Raw genomic sequence first — 16,488 nt, forward strand, 5'->3', positions numbered from 1 at the left:
ATAAATTAAAGGATTGTTTAACATAGAATGTACAATATCCTGCTGTAAGTTCATACTGAGAAGTTGAAGATCGTATAACCAAATTCTTATTTCCACCAAGATTTTGGAATAAACATACCAGCATCATTGAAATCTTTTTTTTTTCATTAAGTTGTTGTATGTTGATGTCTTTCTATCACATTTGTTTGTAGTTGTATGTGCTTGTCTTTCAGAAACTATTTTTAGTTTAGTAACAGTTCTAATAACAACATTAAGTATGTTATGTGCATAATATTAGAAAATGGAATATGACAAGTGTTATATAATGATGAAGATAGTAGGTATATTAGTGATCATACATGTATAATATTCATGTTATGAAATGATTAATTTTCATCTATGTCAAAGTTATGATAACTCTCATTAACTACAAGGACTTATAAAATCACATTTTTTATCAATATTTCTTCAATGATACAAATTTCAAACACTTAACCCCTGCTTATCATTCTTTCTACAACATTGCCATAAATATGGTCATCATTAATGTTGTTATGACCACTGTCACTGATAAAAATTCACTTATAAGTTGTTTTTTGGAAGTAGAAGACTGGTTATCAATGCATTTATCAAGGTATCTGGTTACCCTGGTTTATATATCATCACCTTGTGATCAGGACTAGACTGGTGTGAGACTATTGATGCTGAGTTATATTTGACAATTTCATCTCTCTACTTCATATCAGGGAGGTCCCACCTCCCTGTTCATATTGTCTTGAGGAGAATAATGTCTTGATTTTGGAGCACTGTGTTACTGTTACAAGGCTGATACAGAGAGTTAAGTGTCAAATGCTGTTCAGGTATTCATGATTGTATATTTTGTATCAAGCGCATAGAGACTTTATGATAATTACATATATCATGAGCTATATGAATATGAATTATTATGATTACATTATTATTATTATTATTATTATTATCATTATCATTATTATTATTATTATTATTATTATTATTATTATGATAATTATTATCTTATTATTATCATGATTATTATGATTATGATTATGATTATGATTATGATTATTATTATTATTATTATTATCATCATCATCATCATCATCATTACGCTTGAACACACACACAAACAGACACACAGGGAACCACCAATTAAATTGTGCCCCTGGTAGGTCACAAGTTGGCCGACATTTTCTTTACATGTCATGTTACAGAAACTTGTTTTTTTTTTTTTTTTGCTGCACTTGAAGAGGTGGGACTTATCACAAGCAGAAGTTTTTTGTGGAAATACAGTTTTTGCGAGGAATTATCAATGGCAGACATTCCAGCATGTTAATCCTGCACATTTCTGTGTCATTTTCTCACAGCTTCATTCCACAGCTTATCTCCATGTGCATGCTTCATTCAACACTGTTTTAACCACTCCCATCTATAGCATATGTGCACTCCAATAAGAAGTCTGTGCAGCAGCGGATGTCTGTGCACTGGTCTGTCTTTTTCACCCCTGGCACTCACTGACTTTAAAAGCCGGGACAAATGGTTGCATGTACTCCTGTCATAGCATAAAGTCATATCTGAAATTTGGACCTTGAGCAGCCTGAGGTCATATGAGAGAGCAATAACACATGCTGATCTTGTGTTTTCTCACTTAACTTCCTTGTATTTTGAAGGTGTGCAGTTCCCTTTACACTGACACGGTGTTATTTCAGTTTTTAAAGATTTGGTATATGTGCAATATTCTTCATTTTTTTCTCAGATGTCGTGAATGCAACATGTCATAAAAAGAATAATACGAGTCTGTAGATGTCAACTGTTATGAAATGCACTATTTTCATGACTCAGGAGGAGTCGTGAATGGTTGCTACAGTGAAGTAATTGCTTTCAATATTCAAGTGCACACTACCGCAAATATACTCATGTGAGTGCATTTATGTGTTATCATATGTCTATCTTCAGGTATCATTCCTGTTTGTGTATATCGCATCTTTATGTTTGGTAACTGGTTCGTCTACCCCTTCCTTGTTAAATGTCTTCTCTCTAGAGCTATTCTAATGTTTTTGTCTTGTCACAGTGTCTTTTGCATATGTGGTATATATATATATATATATATATATATATATATATATATATATATATGTATGTATATATATAAGGTGTCAATAATACTCATTTAACTTTATTTTTTGAATTTCAGGAAATGAAGTGAAAATGCTGTAAGAGTTTTTTTTTTGTCATTGCTGTTCAAAAAGCTTAGACAGTAAACCACACAGCAAAAAGAAAGTCATTGTCATTGCTATTTTTTGATACTGTATTCCTTCTACACATAAGCTTTCATTTTTCTTTTCTTCAAGCTCCTAGTTTGCTGTACATATACATGTAGCTTGATGGGTCATTGTGTTCATACTATATATGTGTGATACATATTTATATTCTTGCTTTACATATGGACCAGCAGTTTGTGTAGTAATTCCATTAAAAAAGATTGAGCTGAACATATCATCAAAAACATTCTTATTATTTGTTGACAAAACACAACACTTCAGAGTTTATAGCTCTTGTATGCCTCTTATAGTTGTGAGAACTTACATCTATGAGGTTTTTTGAAAGCCATTTGTGTGCTAGATCAGAATAAGAATATTGCTAACTAATTCTGGGATTGAGGTAATTCTAAAACAATTAGCGTAAAGAGATATATCATTGAAAAATGGATGTCAATCATCACATTTAAGGGTACTGTTTAACCAGGTCTTGGCATCACACATTAGCATCATAACTATAATGTTCAAAATAATGTGGTGCAGTCCTGTAGGGTTGAAAGCTTCATCAATTTCAAAGTGATTAGTTGTGTTATTTCACGTCATGTAGAAATGAACATGGAAGCAACTATTTTTGTGTTATTGGATACAGACCTGTAGATGACAAGATAAATTGATGGCAAATGCCCTTTTACAGAATGTCTTTGATGTTTTGGTGAATATCAATGGGATGGATGCAAAGGTTAGAAATCATAGCCCACTGGTTTCCAAAATAGATCACTTTTGGCAGTCATGCACCTGATTCTGATGAGATACCAAATATCTGCGTTCATGCCAAAAAGATGATATTTTGCAAATGTCACCCAAGTGTGAGTGACAACTTAGAAGGAGCAAAATATTTAGTACTGTATCAACATATTACAATGGGGCAGTAGCACATATGGATAGAAATAGGTTTTGAATAACCCAAAGATTTTGTAGTGCATTACATATATTCATTTACATATGAAGAGTTTGTTCGCAAAAACCGATAAGTTCATATTTGCCAAATGGAGATATTTGTGATTAAAGGTCAAGAAAAATAAAGAGAATAATAAGAAAATTTTTGCTTCTTTTGGCCATAACTTCAAAAAATGTACCTTTGTATATAGTGACCAATATATCATTTAAAAGGTATTATTTTGCACTTTATGACAGATACCGTACTTCAAAAACTTCAAAAGTGGACTTATCGGTTTTTGCGAACAAACTCTTCATATACACATGTATGCATATGTACGTGTAGTCATACATAAAAGAACCAATGTGTCTTTCCTAAGAGTTGAACAATCTGCCCTCTTTCTTTCTCCATAGAGTACAACTCATATGAGAGGGGAAAATACCTGCTAATGTCCAGTTCTCTTTTTAATTGACAAACAGAATATGTTCAGGATTAAGTGAGCATGGCTGGTTTTGGTTTTCTCTGGAGAAAAGCACTTCACAGCTTTGGGTCTTGAATCAAATGGACATGTCTCTTTCACATTATGTTTGTTTGTGGTTTCTTTCAGACGATGACATTGACTGTTTCACGGATGATGAAGATGATGTACAAGTAAGTTTTTTTAAATCACTTTTGAATTTCTTTGTTGTTGGTTTTTTGTTGTTGTATGGATCATATTGCCAATGGGGACAATAGACGGAAGCATTGGCTACCTAGTAATGAACATCTTCCTGCTATTGACTTGATGATGTTAACATTATTAAACTTTTCTCTTAAAGGACTTATATATTTGATTTGTTTTTAATGGGCAAATGTAACACAAGCATTGCAAGATGACATAAATTTCTTCACAAACTTTTCATGAAGGATGAAAAACAGATTGATGCTTTGCTGAAAATTTATGGTTTGGCATATCCGTCATAAATGCAGATTTTTGGAGTCGATAAGAAACAGTCTCCTTCTCAATTGTTTACTTCTCCTAACAGGCCCAGGGATTAGATATCCTTATGTGAACATTATCCCTGCAGTATTAACCCATTGAGGAAGAATGGACTGTGCTTTAACGCAAATATCTTTTAGACACCAGCCCGAGTGTTCTAGGGACTAGTTTTCATTGGGTTAAGTTATCAACCATGTGCCTCACAACACAGAAATTTCAATTCAAAGTACTGTAAAACCAGAAGCATTCATGGCAGGAAACTTTTGTTAATTGGCGCCATGAAAACAATTATGAGTGTCCTTCATGTACTAGTAATACAGGGATTTTTGTTAAACTTTCATGGGCATTTTGCTTTCGTGAATCTTGGCTCCCCTCAAAATTCACGAAAGTTTCAAACTCATGAAAATGTGTGGTTTGAACACAGTATTAAAGTCAGTTCTAATACCTAGATATGTGCATTTTCGAAGTGAATACTTGAAAGTGACTAATCAGTTCAAATTAAAACATTCCAACGTCAAACAGACATGAAACTTGTGTCATTAATTTGGTCCTCCTCACCTCATCTCGGAAAGATGTGACTATTGGAAATAAAATTTCATTTGAATTGAAATGAATTGAATCTGTCATTACATCATCAGGTGTCCTGGTATTACGCATAATTCCTTGAGTAACGACAAAATGATCCAGCATTTCTAGCTGTGACAGTGGTTGATATCAAGTCAGATTTTCTCTCACAAAAAGAATGTTTCCTTTTTTATTTATATTTTTCCCCAAAAAGAAGACTGTTTTATTGCTCTGGAAATTAAGATATACAAAAAAAAAACCCTGAATGTTTGATTGAATGAAATGAAATAAGTCACATTTGTTTTATTATTGCATCAGTCCCCTTTAAATTGGAGATCTAATATTCCAGTTATACTGCATCAGTGTCATGGTAACATTAAAATGTTTCAGGTGTATTACTTGATATTGGTTACCAACTGTTACATCAAATCTTCATAATAATTGTGGCTGATTTGTAACAGCCAGCAGCCATTGCCAACTTTGTGATACTCTGTACTGAATTGTTGAGAAAAATGTGGAGTTTGTGACACTTTGCTATGTTACTGTCCATGGACTTTGTCTGGGAAGAGTAAACAAATCAGCAGATAGTAACATGGTGATGAATTTGTCTCCGAGCTGATAACATCAATCCTGACAGTAAAACGTATGTGCACTTTCAAAAAAGGACAGCCCCTAAAAACTTTAGCTACAACTTCCACATTGCTCAAAGTGAGTTGATTACTAGTATGCAGTAGCCATTGCGCTTCTGTATTCGGACTGTCACTGTGGTAAGTATTTGTTATCAAGCATTTGGACTATAATGATGAACATCGCTATTGTTTTTCAATAGCAAGAGTTTCTCTTGAACCTTCCATCAGAGATATTACAAAATATATAATATGGAGAATGTACATTCACCTTTAAGAAATGAAAGAGTGCTATTTTTGGATTAGAGTTGACCACATTTGGGGGCAGAGTTGGGGCTGCTAAGTCTGTGGATTTATTTTCAGTGTAGATTTTGGAACTTTGAGAATTGTTCTGGTCAGTGTTATCACAAGGTACATGTAGAACTGCTCTCTCCCCTTGTTTTGAATTGTTTAAGATTTGTTTGTTTTTGTTTTTTGTCTGCTCATGTGGGTATACTCACACCTCATCCATTCATCTTTTCTCATCCATCTTTCTCTGAAGAGTGACGACTCAAACTACATGGAGCCGAGTGAAGAGCCGGCAAGAGGTCCCCCAATCCCGAGTCGGCCGGGACAAAACTTGAACGGTAATGGGCCCATATGGGCCTATGTAGATGTATGTGTGTATTTTAATACATATCTATATATTTGGGATCAAAATTTATCCTTTAGTGATTGGTTGAAAGAGCTTCACATGAATAATACTCTTTTGGAGTCACCTCTGCCTATAGTTTTAACCAGAAGTTATTCTCAAGGCAAAGCATATGCAGATGTATCTGTATATCCCTATTATTGTAAAGATCTGTAGGCAGAGCAAAGCAGCATCGGATAGGGAAGCATTGCTTCTTTACTTGCCATCGAAAGGAAAGAAAACTTTTGGAACATTGTTGAAGTGGACTCTGTTCTTTCCCTTAATGGTGGAAATTCCAAGAGTTCCAAAGTCAATTCTGGGATCAGAGCCAAAGTTACTAGGAAAGAATCATGGAATTTTAAGTAGAGTGTTATGTGTGATTAAGATTTGTAGACTTTACTTGTGAGAAGAGATGTGATTCTAAATGCATACTTGCCTTTGCAGATATTAGCTGTCATATTCTGTGTGAAAATGTGGTTTACCAAGACTATGAGAAACTGTGATTAAACTGTATCACACAGCTCACCACGTGTAGGCATTGAACACACTGTATCAACAAAAAACAAAACAAAACTGTGATAAATATAGGATGCTGACTGAAATATGATGTCGATCCCTGTATGCTTTGGAAATTTACTAAGAACATAGAGCCTCAAGAAAGCATAATGTTGACTAGGGAAGACGTCCAATGTTTACACAGTGTCAAGACCTCTGGCTCTCAGCCACATGCAAACACCTTGAGATTCATAATTTTGCAATATTCTCATGTGGCAAGCTCCATCATTTCCTTTCTTTTCTTCCTTATTTTTTTTTACTCTCTCTCTCTCTCTCCTCTCATTCATCCTTTATAATTTCCTTCTTTGCAGTCAACTCATTCCTTCCATCCTCCTTTTTCTTTGTGTGTCCGTACCTCCTTTGCGTACCATTCTTCGTCCTTTGAAGCCACAGCCTCCCCAACACTGTCTTCTTCTTCTTCTTGTCCTCCTCCTCCACTCCACTTCCACCTTCTCTCTCTCCTAACCCACCCCTTATCTTCTTCTGTCGATCCATTTCCAACATTTCATCCTTTCTAACAACTTCCTCCTTTGTCTCCATCTCCTGCTCTTGTTTCTCCATCCGTCCCTTCGTCAACCTTTCATCATCATCATCATCATCCATCTTATGCTCTTTTTTCTTCGTCAGTCCCTTCATCAACCTTTCATCATCAACATCATCATCCATCTTATGCTCTTTTTTCTTCATTTTTTTATCTTCTTCTCCTACCCTCTCCTCCATCTCATCTCTGATGTCCTCACTCATACCTCCTCTTCTATCAATCCATTGCCCATTTTCTGTACCCTGTCTGATGTCTTCTTCCTCCATCTCCTGCTCTTTCTTCTTCATGTTCCCTTTTGCTTCCACTCCTATCCCTTCTCCTAACTCTTCCATCTCCTCCCTGTCCTCATCCATGCCCTCCTACTCTTCTGTCAATCCATTTTACATTTTTTATCCTCTCCTACGCACTCCTCCTTTTCTTCCATCTCCTGCTCTTCTCTTCATCCTTCCCTTCTTCCTCCTTTTCCATGTTCCATTCTCCCACCTTTTTATCCCTTTTCCTTTTCCTTCTTCTTCTCCTCCATCTCCATCTCATGCTCTTTCTTCTTTGTGCCTCCTTCCTCTCCTATCCCCCCTCTCCTTCACTTTGTTCCCCTCTTCCTGGTATTTGAAATATACCCCCATTTCTCTGTAATGTTTTCTGTCTGTGTACCATCTCATGATGTCACTTTTGTCCTCTTTTTTCTTTCCTTTTCACCAATGGTTGTCTTTACATTCCTTCTTCTACAATTTCTTGCACATTACTTGGTACTTTATGTATCTTTTGTTCATACTTCTGTTGAAAGTAAAGCATCAATAGTACTGTCATCATTACAATCATCTTGCCTTCCTGTGTGATCGTAATTATGATTACCATAATCATCATTGTCATTATGACAGTAATCATCATCACCCATAGTCATTTAAATACTCACTACAGGTGATTTGAAATGTTTTGGCCTATCATAGGGAGAGTTTTGTTATCATGGGATGTTGTGCTAAGGGAGCTACTATGAGAGGGGCAAGTGAAATAAATGTAAAAAATAAAGTATTCAATTCCTTATCATATTCAGGTTTCCGCATGAACAGATTTTGCATTTGTTTAAAGTGATGCCATAACAAGACAAATGTCAAGTGCCTGTTGTATGAAATGTGATGTGCATGAGCTTGGACAAGTTAAGATTTCTATTAGCCACCAACCACACTCCTGAATCCTTGATTTTTGAGAAAGAAGCGGCATCAATGTTTTAGCCAGTGTCATCATAGCAATCACTCAAGGCAGGTAGCGTCATGACGTCAAATGCATTGAAGCGACCCTCAGCTAACAGATAATATTTCCTGTCTCTGGATGTACTCAGATGAACTCCTGGACAAGAATTCCTCCGGAAGTCATTGGAATTCTTGTGCAGTTGTCTGAGAATGCCCAACAGAGGGCGGCATATTGCAATGATTCTTCTCTGATGTTAATTTTGTTTCCCCTCTCTCTACTCTGTGTTTTTTCTTTCTTTTACCTTGTTCAGCCTCCTGGGGCGGATCACAGACATCTTCACAGTTGACGGAACTGGTGAGTTGAATACTCCCCCAAGGCCTCATTTCCTCCTAAAATCTCTGTCATCCCCAATCCTTCCATGAGAAGTATATAAAAAAAAACATTCTCCTTTCGTGATGTAAACTATTTGCAAAAATGGCACACTTTATGAATTCAGCTGAAATTGGTGTTAAACTTTTGATCACAATACAATATGATGAGCACATCTTGTATTGAGATCAAAAGTTTGACACCAATTTCAGTTGAATTTCCAGTACAGACAAGCTTCTACTCTATTAATGAACTCAATTTTGCAAGGTAGTTAATATCCTTTTAAATCTTCCAGTGTCACAGTGGTAGCCCCGTGTGTACCACATTATTCTGAGACTGCATTGCACAAGCACTTTTGGAAAATGCTCTGTTTTCCAAAGCCATGTAACTTTCTTATAGAAAAGTTCATTCTACATATGCATTGAGCAAAGTCAAGGAGAACCAAGAAAGTTCCAAGCTTTGCAGCAAGGTGGATTTTGTGACAAAGCTATGAATATTTTTTTTTTTTTTTGTAAATGATGAGCACAGCAGTAGCTGCTACTATGCTATGCTCTTTTCAAGGTCTGGAAGGCATGGCTTTTGCAGACAAAACAGCAAGAAAAAAATTAGAATTCACTAAAAAGAAGAAGAAAAAACAAACTTATGGAACACTGCTACATATTCAAACAACAGGCAATGCAAGCTACCTGTTTGAAGAATGGAATTGTGTGTGAAAGTGTAGGTATAGGCATTTGGCAATTTATTGATTGGTTTGGGTGGGATTAGGCGTTTGAGCAAAATATGCAAACTTGGCACCCCATCGACTGAGTTGGGCGTGCGAACGTGGCACATAAAGAGTTAACCTCCCTTGTGAAATCTTGTGCACAATTTAGCAATCCCATCGTGACCTTTTGGTACCTTTTGACCTCCGTTCACTGGTCTTATGGCTTAAACTATCTTTTGTATTCCTTGACTAAAGGAGAGTGTAATTACATGCTGTTACATTTTAGTTACCGGTGGAATTTCATTTTTGGTTTACTGTAAAGGTGGAAATTTTTGTGGTGTTGAAATTTTTCGTGCACTTGGCACTACCAGAAACTAGTGCGAAAATAAAAACACACAAATATTTTTGCTTGCCACATCTTCCAGTGGTTGATGTCTTGATTTAAAAATGTGCAAAACTCTTCTTACCTGGCAGAGTGCAAAGAATTAGTCGCCCAAAAATGTCCACTTTTACAGTATCCAGCTAGTATGCAGAGTTAAAAAAAAAATGGGAAAAAAAAGATTGGAAGCAAGGAAATGGATGAGTAGATGATAGTAAATGCAAATAGTAATCAAGAATTATGCTTATCTGTTTATCACCACAAAGACAAATATTATTGCTGCAAAAGTCATTATACAGAGCAATTGTGATATTGTGTTGAAGGACAAGTCCACCTTCGTTGAGCGTGTTTCTACTGAGCGACGAAAATTCGAGGTGATGCCAGCCGATGTGTGGTGATACCGGCCGATGCCGGCCGATACCGGCCGATGTGTGGTGACACCTCAAATTTTTCCTCAGTAGAAACAGATCGGGTAGTGGCCGATGCCCGCTGATGCGAGGTGCTCCGTCGTCCATCTATTGAGGTGGTCGATGCGTGGTGACGCGAAGGACAATTCTCAGTAGAAACACACCCGGGTAGCGAAATTCGTGGTGTATCGGACGTCTAGAATTTCTCCTACCGCTTTTCAATCGGTTCATCGCACACACTCCTTCGACACATGTGTACAAAATACGTGTGTACACACAGCGACCGTGTTCGCATCATGCTTTGTTTGTACCAACTCGCTTGTGTATGTGTTATAGGCCCTATACGTTACGTTACGTTACATGTGAATTGTGGCATTCATCGTCTATTGTTCGCGTGATTAACAGCCTAACTTATTGCATTACTAAGCCCTCATCACTTACTTGATTTTACACCGCGTTATTTCATTTTATATTGTCTCGAATCGCGAGAGTACCACATTAGTATGTCGCAGCCTTGAGAAAATCTCAACTGGACCCTCGATCTCCAAAGATTTCTCATCAGTCAGTGGCAGGATACCAGTATGTTAGTTCGGGGTATATTGGATGGGAAGACGAAGAGAAATGGCTAATCAAAAAATAGCCGACGCAGTTGTAGCAAAGCAGGCAGGGTTCGGATCGTATTAACAGGCAGTGCGCGCGTGACCCAAATCTGTGATTTAAAAATACCTGACTTCCGGAATCGCCGCATTTGCACGTCACCTTTGCATCACCTCGCATTTTATCGCTCAGTAGAAACAGCTCGAGTGGTCGTAAAATACGAGGTGCTGCGTTGGACAAAATTCGTGGCGATGCCAGGGATGTGAGGTGCTCTCAGTAGAAACACGCTCATAGACATGTGGATTGAGTGAATGCAGCAATATTACTAGACCACATCAGTGAGAGTTTGAGGAAAATCGGACAATCCGTTCAAAAAGTTAGGAATTTTTGAAGTTTCTGCTCCATCACTTCTGGATGAGAAGACTACTACATCTTGTGATGTCACATGTCTACAACGATAGAAAGAAAATAAAAGGAAATTCAACATATTTTCACTTTTCTCGCATAATGTAATCGCATCTACTTCTCATTTTCATATTTGTGTACCTTGTCAAAGTATGTTGTGCAAGTATTACAAATATTTCTTTGTTTATTTGATGGAAGTGAAAATAAAGTTGAATTGAAAATTGAATTGAATTGAATTGAAATAGTAAAGGAACACTTAACTTCCCTCTTTCAGAAGGCAGGGGGAATAATATGACAAGTCAAGGAAATATGCACTTTTTTCAAAAAGTAAACTTTTGTGGAATTCTTTTTATTTTCTCCTTATATCGTTCAACGCATGTGACATCATACACTGTAGTAATCTTCTCATCCAGCAGTGACTGCACAAATAATTTGAAAATTCATAACTTTTGAACGGATTGTCCGATTTCCCCCAAATCTTCACTGATGTTTTCTACTGATATTGCTGCATTCACTAAATCCACATGTTTATGAAGGTGGACTTGTCCTTTAATGAAGTTTTTGTTGTTCTGTTAGTTTGACATATCCTTTTTTTTCTAATCAAAGTCAATGTAAACATCGTCCGGATTTCCCCTTCAGTTGGGTATTAAGTATGAAGTGTCGAATATGAGCGCAAGCTTTAGAGGGTTTCTCTGCTCTGATATGAGTCTACCTTTCAGATTTTCCAGATTGTAGAGAGAAATAAGAAAGCCAGTGGTTTGTAGGATTCTGTACATAATCATCAGTGATCTCAACATGGATCAGCCTTGTAGATCTGAAATTTGATCTTGAAAACATGTAAAGATATCTTACTCAGAGGGAAAAAAGTAGACCCTAGAGTTAGGGTGCGTTTATCTAAAAACAAAATAATGTCTGAGGCAGAATCACCATGCTAAATGCATTTGTGGCATTTTTGGCGATAGGTTAAAGCAGTTTAGAAACACCAGTTTGAAACGTCATTCAAAGGGTAATTTGAAACGCGTTTGAGACCATGATCATCTTTCTGGGAGGAGATAAATGCAATGCTATTTTGAAATGCATATACTGTATATCTCTGAGCTGCCAAGGTCTACTTACGATATACATGCCATCGGTAATTAATACAAAAAAGTGTGTGCCTCAGTTGACCTCTCCTTCCTGGGTCAAACGACGCTAAGCAGCTCCACAGTGACAATACTCAAATCGCAATTATATGATGGTTAGATAAACGCGGCACCCCAAGAATTGTGTTTTAAAACCATGTTCGTAAACGCCATCTGAAACATCTGAAATGTGATTCTCTCTCTCTCGAGTTAGATAAATGCAGCCCAAGTCTTTAATATAACTGAGATACAAGCTATTTATCTGACTGTGTATTTTACTTAACAGCAAGAATACACAGGGTTTCTGTGATTCTGTGAAACATCTGAAATGTGATTCTCTCTCTCTCGAGTTAGATAAATGCAGCCCAAGTCTTTAATATAAATGAGATACAAGCTGTTTATCTGACTATGTATTTTACTGAACAGCAAGAATACACAAGGTTTCTGTGATACTTGTAGAGTTTCACTGTTGAAGTATAATGTTTGTAGAGTAGTTCATGATTGATAAAATGAGTTGATAGATCATGATTGATAAAATGGGTTGGTAGTTCATGATTGATGAAATAGGTTTCAGAGAAGGATACTCTTGAGCTGTCTGGTAATGACAGCGTAGAATTTTAACTTACACTCATGATAATATATTTCACCATGCACATGGATTTCTGTACATATCAATGTGTTGTTTTTTCAGTAGCTGATACTAAAGAAGAATCAAAATGATGAATGTAATTTTACGTGAAATCGATTGACACAATTTACCAGTTGCCAATATTTCAAAGAATGACATAAAAAGTGTAAATGAAGTATCAAGTAAGATAAATGGATGTTACTAAATTCATCCATGCAAGATGCAAGGAATATAATATATACAAATTTGTAATATCAATATTTCTTTTTGAGGATGAGATTTCAAATTTTGTCCATGCGATGCTTAAGTACAAGTGGGGACACCCCCACGGCTCGTTGATACAGTGCTAACCCTGAGATATCTTGCGGATAGCTGTCTTTGAGTTAACGTCAAGTTAGCTATCAAAGAGTGCGTCTACACTGTGCTTGATATACGAGCCTATCCTCGAAGATAGCTATCCTCGAGGTTAAGGATCACTGTCTGAATGTGACTAAAGAATCAAATTGTATGAAAGGCATGGTTTTCTGTTGTGTCATAGAGTTATGCATTCATGTCATGCTCAATGCACTGATTCATAAAAGCAGTCAGCAATCATGCATATGTCTGGCATGTATGCAATAGAACATGAGATGGCATGAATCATAAGAATCATTCTCTTTAGTTGTACATAGATCTACAGATATTTTCTCTCTTCTTTGTTTTATAATGCTTTGTAGACCCTGTAATATAATATATTTTTATTATAATATATGTAGTGGATTTGATTTCATAGTCGGCAGTAGGTTGTATTTTCATCAAGGTTTTATTTTCATCAAATAATACCAAGTCTTGTGATAGCGTAGTGGTGCACGGCTTTTGTGCATGTACGTGCATTTTTTGAAGTACATAACCTTCACTTCTAGATTGCAGGTCAGTACACTCATAAGTTAAATCTGTGCACACATAACTGTGGGGGAAAATATGCGGACCAACCATGCCTGCTTCTTGTGCTTAGTAATGGACATTTTCTTGTCACTTTTATGCTGTCGCCGGGATTTGTGAGAAGTTTATATCAAACTAGGCAGTGGGTCTTTGAAAAGTATTCCGCTTGTATAGTCAAACGAAAATGAGGTGGGCACCACCTGAGCCTGTACAGTTGTGTACTGCAAAAGCAGCTGTGTACCACTGTTCTGCTTTTATCGTTTATTGTCTGTTTTCTCCCATTCGTTTGTTTGTTTGTTGTTGTTTTTTGCATGGTAATCCAGCAAAGGGGCCTCATGCGCAAAATGAGCGAAAGGGGCGTTGGTAGAGTCCCGACACAAGACCAGGTGATGACATTGCTTCCTCCCGTCAAAGGGATTATGGGATCATCACAAAATGCGCTGTGATGTTTAAACACTCATATGTTCTGCTCACTATGTATCATATAAAATATAGTCGCACTGCAATGCTGCTAACACTGTGAATAGCTTTCTAACAGCTTACTTTCTCGCATCCTACTCTCATCCCACATAAATGATAGAATGTTTACAGAGAAGAGGCTGGCTTTAACTATAAGTATTTGATTTCTTATACTGTAAGAGTGGAAATTTTTGTGGTGTTAACATTTTTGCACATTTTGCGCAACCAGAAATGAGCACAAAAATAGAAGCATGCAAATATTTTCGCTTGCCATATGTTCCAGTAGTTGATGTCTTGATTCTGTGGAATTAAAAACGTGTGAAACTCATCTTACCTGCAAGAATGCAAAATCTTACTCACGCAAAAATATCCACTTTTACAGTATGTACCATCATTTACTGACTAGTACCATTCTATTTGAATAAATTCAGGCACCTATGGCTATCATTTCATTCTCCTTATTTATTACATTTTGCTGATACCTAGTTTCTGCACTTTATGCCTTTTTTTGGGGAGGGGGGAGTGGGTTGTCATGTTTAGTTGCATGTGTTCCTTGAGATTGAAGAAACTTTTAAACAAAATTTTTTGATTGACATTACAGAGGAGGCCTTAGCATGAGATTCTTTGTTGTTGTTGTTGTTGTTGGTTTTTTTTTTTGGTGAACGATTAATTATTATTTCTTAAAACTTGCGAACAAAGTTTCCACATTTACTGTGCATGCTTATGGGAAAATATTTCCAGTGCGGTGTTGGATGAAACTGTGAAGAATCAACGGATCATATCAAATCAATTTTGAATTCACCTGTGATCAGTCAATACCCAAATGGACATGATGTTAGATGTTGAAATTTATCAGTTAAGGTATAGCCACAGATAAATGCATTTTTGGATTCTTTTTTATTGGCTGAAAAGATAATAGAAATATTCCAAATACTGTTCAAGTGAAAATGCTGTCTGTACTCATCATTGTCTTTGAGGTATGAAGTATAGCTCCTTTCTAATGCTATTTTAGCAGTCGACATATCTTTGATATCTGTAAAGAAATTCTGGATAGCCCATCCTGTAGTGTCAAAAGTACTTCTGTACAGAGAATTTCAGACATATGACTGTTTCAGATCAACAAATTTCAAAAGGTTTACAAGATATTTTTCAAAGTAGAGTATGAAAATCGGCACAATAAGCTTTAACTGTCAATCAAATAAAAGTAAGACTAGAACATTTAGTAGCATTTTTATCTTGACGTCAATGATACTTTCGCAATATGTGAGACTGGTTTCAGTTATATCATCTGGTGATACTAGATTTGTAAAACTGATACTCTGAGAAAGTTACATTCACCTTGCATGTCTCAAAAACTGTCCTCTCTAATAAAAACTTTGGCAGCAATAGGAGCTGATGGAATGCTGCACCTCAAGTCTTGAATATCAAAGCTGTCATCTAAAACACCAAACCATACCAATAACTTGTGCCACATTTGATTTCGTACTTGATCAAACACCTGGTATTTTATGTATGAATTCACTGTTATGGCATTCAGTTGCCATAAACTACTTCCCTCAGTTGCCCTCTGTAGTTTTCCATTTTTATGATAACATGGGCAGTATACTTTCCATCCACCAGTGACACTCCATATGGATAATATGTCTGTTGTAATCATCATCTGTTCTCTGTTAGCGTGATGGAATCAGTTGTTTCTTTCAGTTTTTCACTATCTCTTGAGACATCATTGCTTCAATTTGTTTTGCCATGTCATGCTACACTCTTCCCATTGTTTACCAAGCTAAATTTTTTCCTTATTGCAACATTTTGTTTGTTTGACATGGAATCATATAACCAGTTTCATTTCTGGAAAAGGACCAAGTGTATCACAACCTGCTTCAGGAATTGTGCCCAGTACTGAAGGGATCATGATAATACCATACCATGGTTTATTGATGAGAACTTGTAATAATTTAATCTGTTAACCTTCCACACAACAGCAGGAAATGAGATGAAGTATTGCAATATGAAGTTTATTTTTCAATTTTCAACTGTATCTAGGAGATATTTCCCAAAGGATATGTGATAAATTTGATACTTCTTTTGTAAGATGGACAAGAACACCTTGTAGAAACTGACATGATTTTTTTAAAGGTCTAAATATGTTATTTATTTTCTTTGAACAACTTAAGATACTTTTTTTCT

The 16,488-nt window shown here is 36.3% G+C and overlaps 1 protein-coding gene across 1 annotated transcript in view; it reads left to right on the forward strand.

The window, feature by feature from the left end:
- Positions 1–16,488, forward strand: part of LOC139739914 (uncharacterized) — a 189,102-nt gene that overhangs the window by 131,388 nt on the left and 41,226 nt on the right. Inside the window, exons 7-10 of the mRNA XM_071650514.1 lie at positions 3,800–3,843; positions 5,903–5,987; positions 8,626–8,669; positions 14,169–14,231. Of these exons, the coding sequence (XP_071506615.1) occupies positions 3,800–3,843; positions 5,903–5,987; positions 8,626–8,669; positions 14,169–14,231 (236 nt within the window). The remainder of the gene's footprint in view (positions 1–3,799; positions 3,844–5,902; positions 5,988–8,625; positions 8,670–14,168; positions 14,232–16,488) is intronic.

Source organism: Diadema antillarum, unplaced genomic scaffold (genome assembly GCF_040938485.1).
Source record: "Diadema antillarum isolate AM-2024a unplaced genomic scaffold, OU_Dant_1.0 seq00000821_RagTag, whole genome shotgun sequence".
Lineage (NCBI taxonomy): Eukaryota > Metazoa > Echinodermata > Echinoidea > Diadematoida > Diadematidae > Diadema > Diadema antillarum.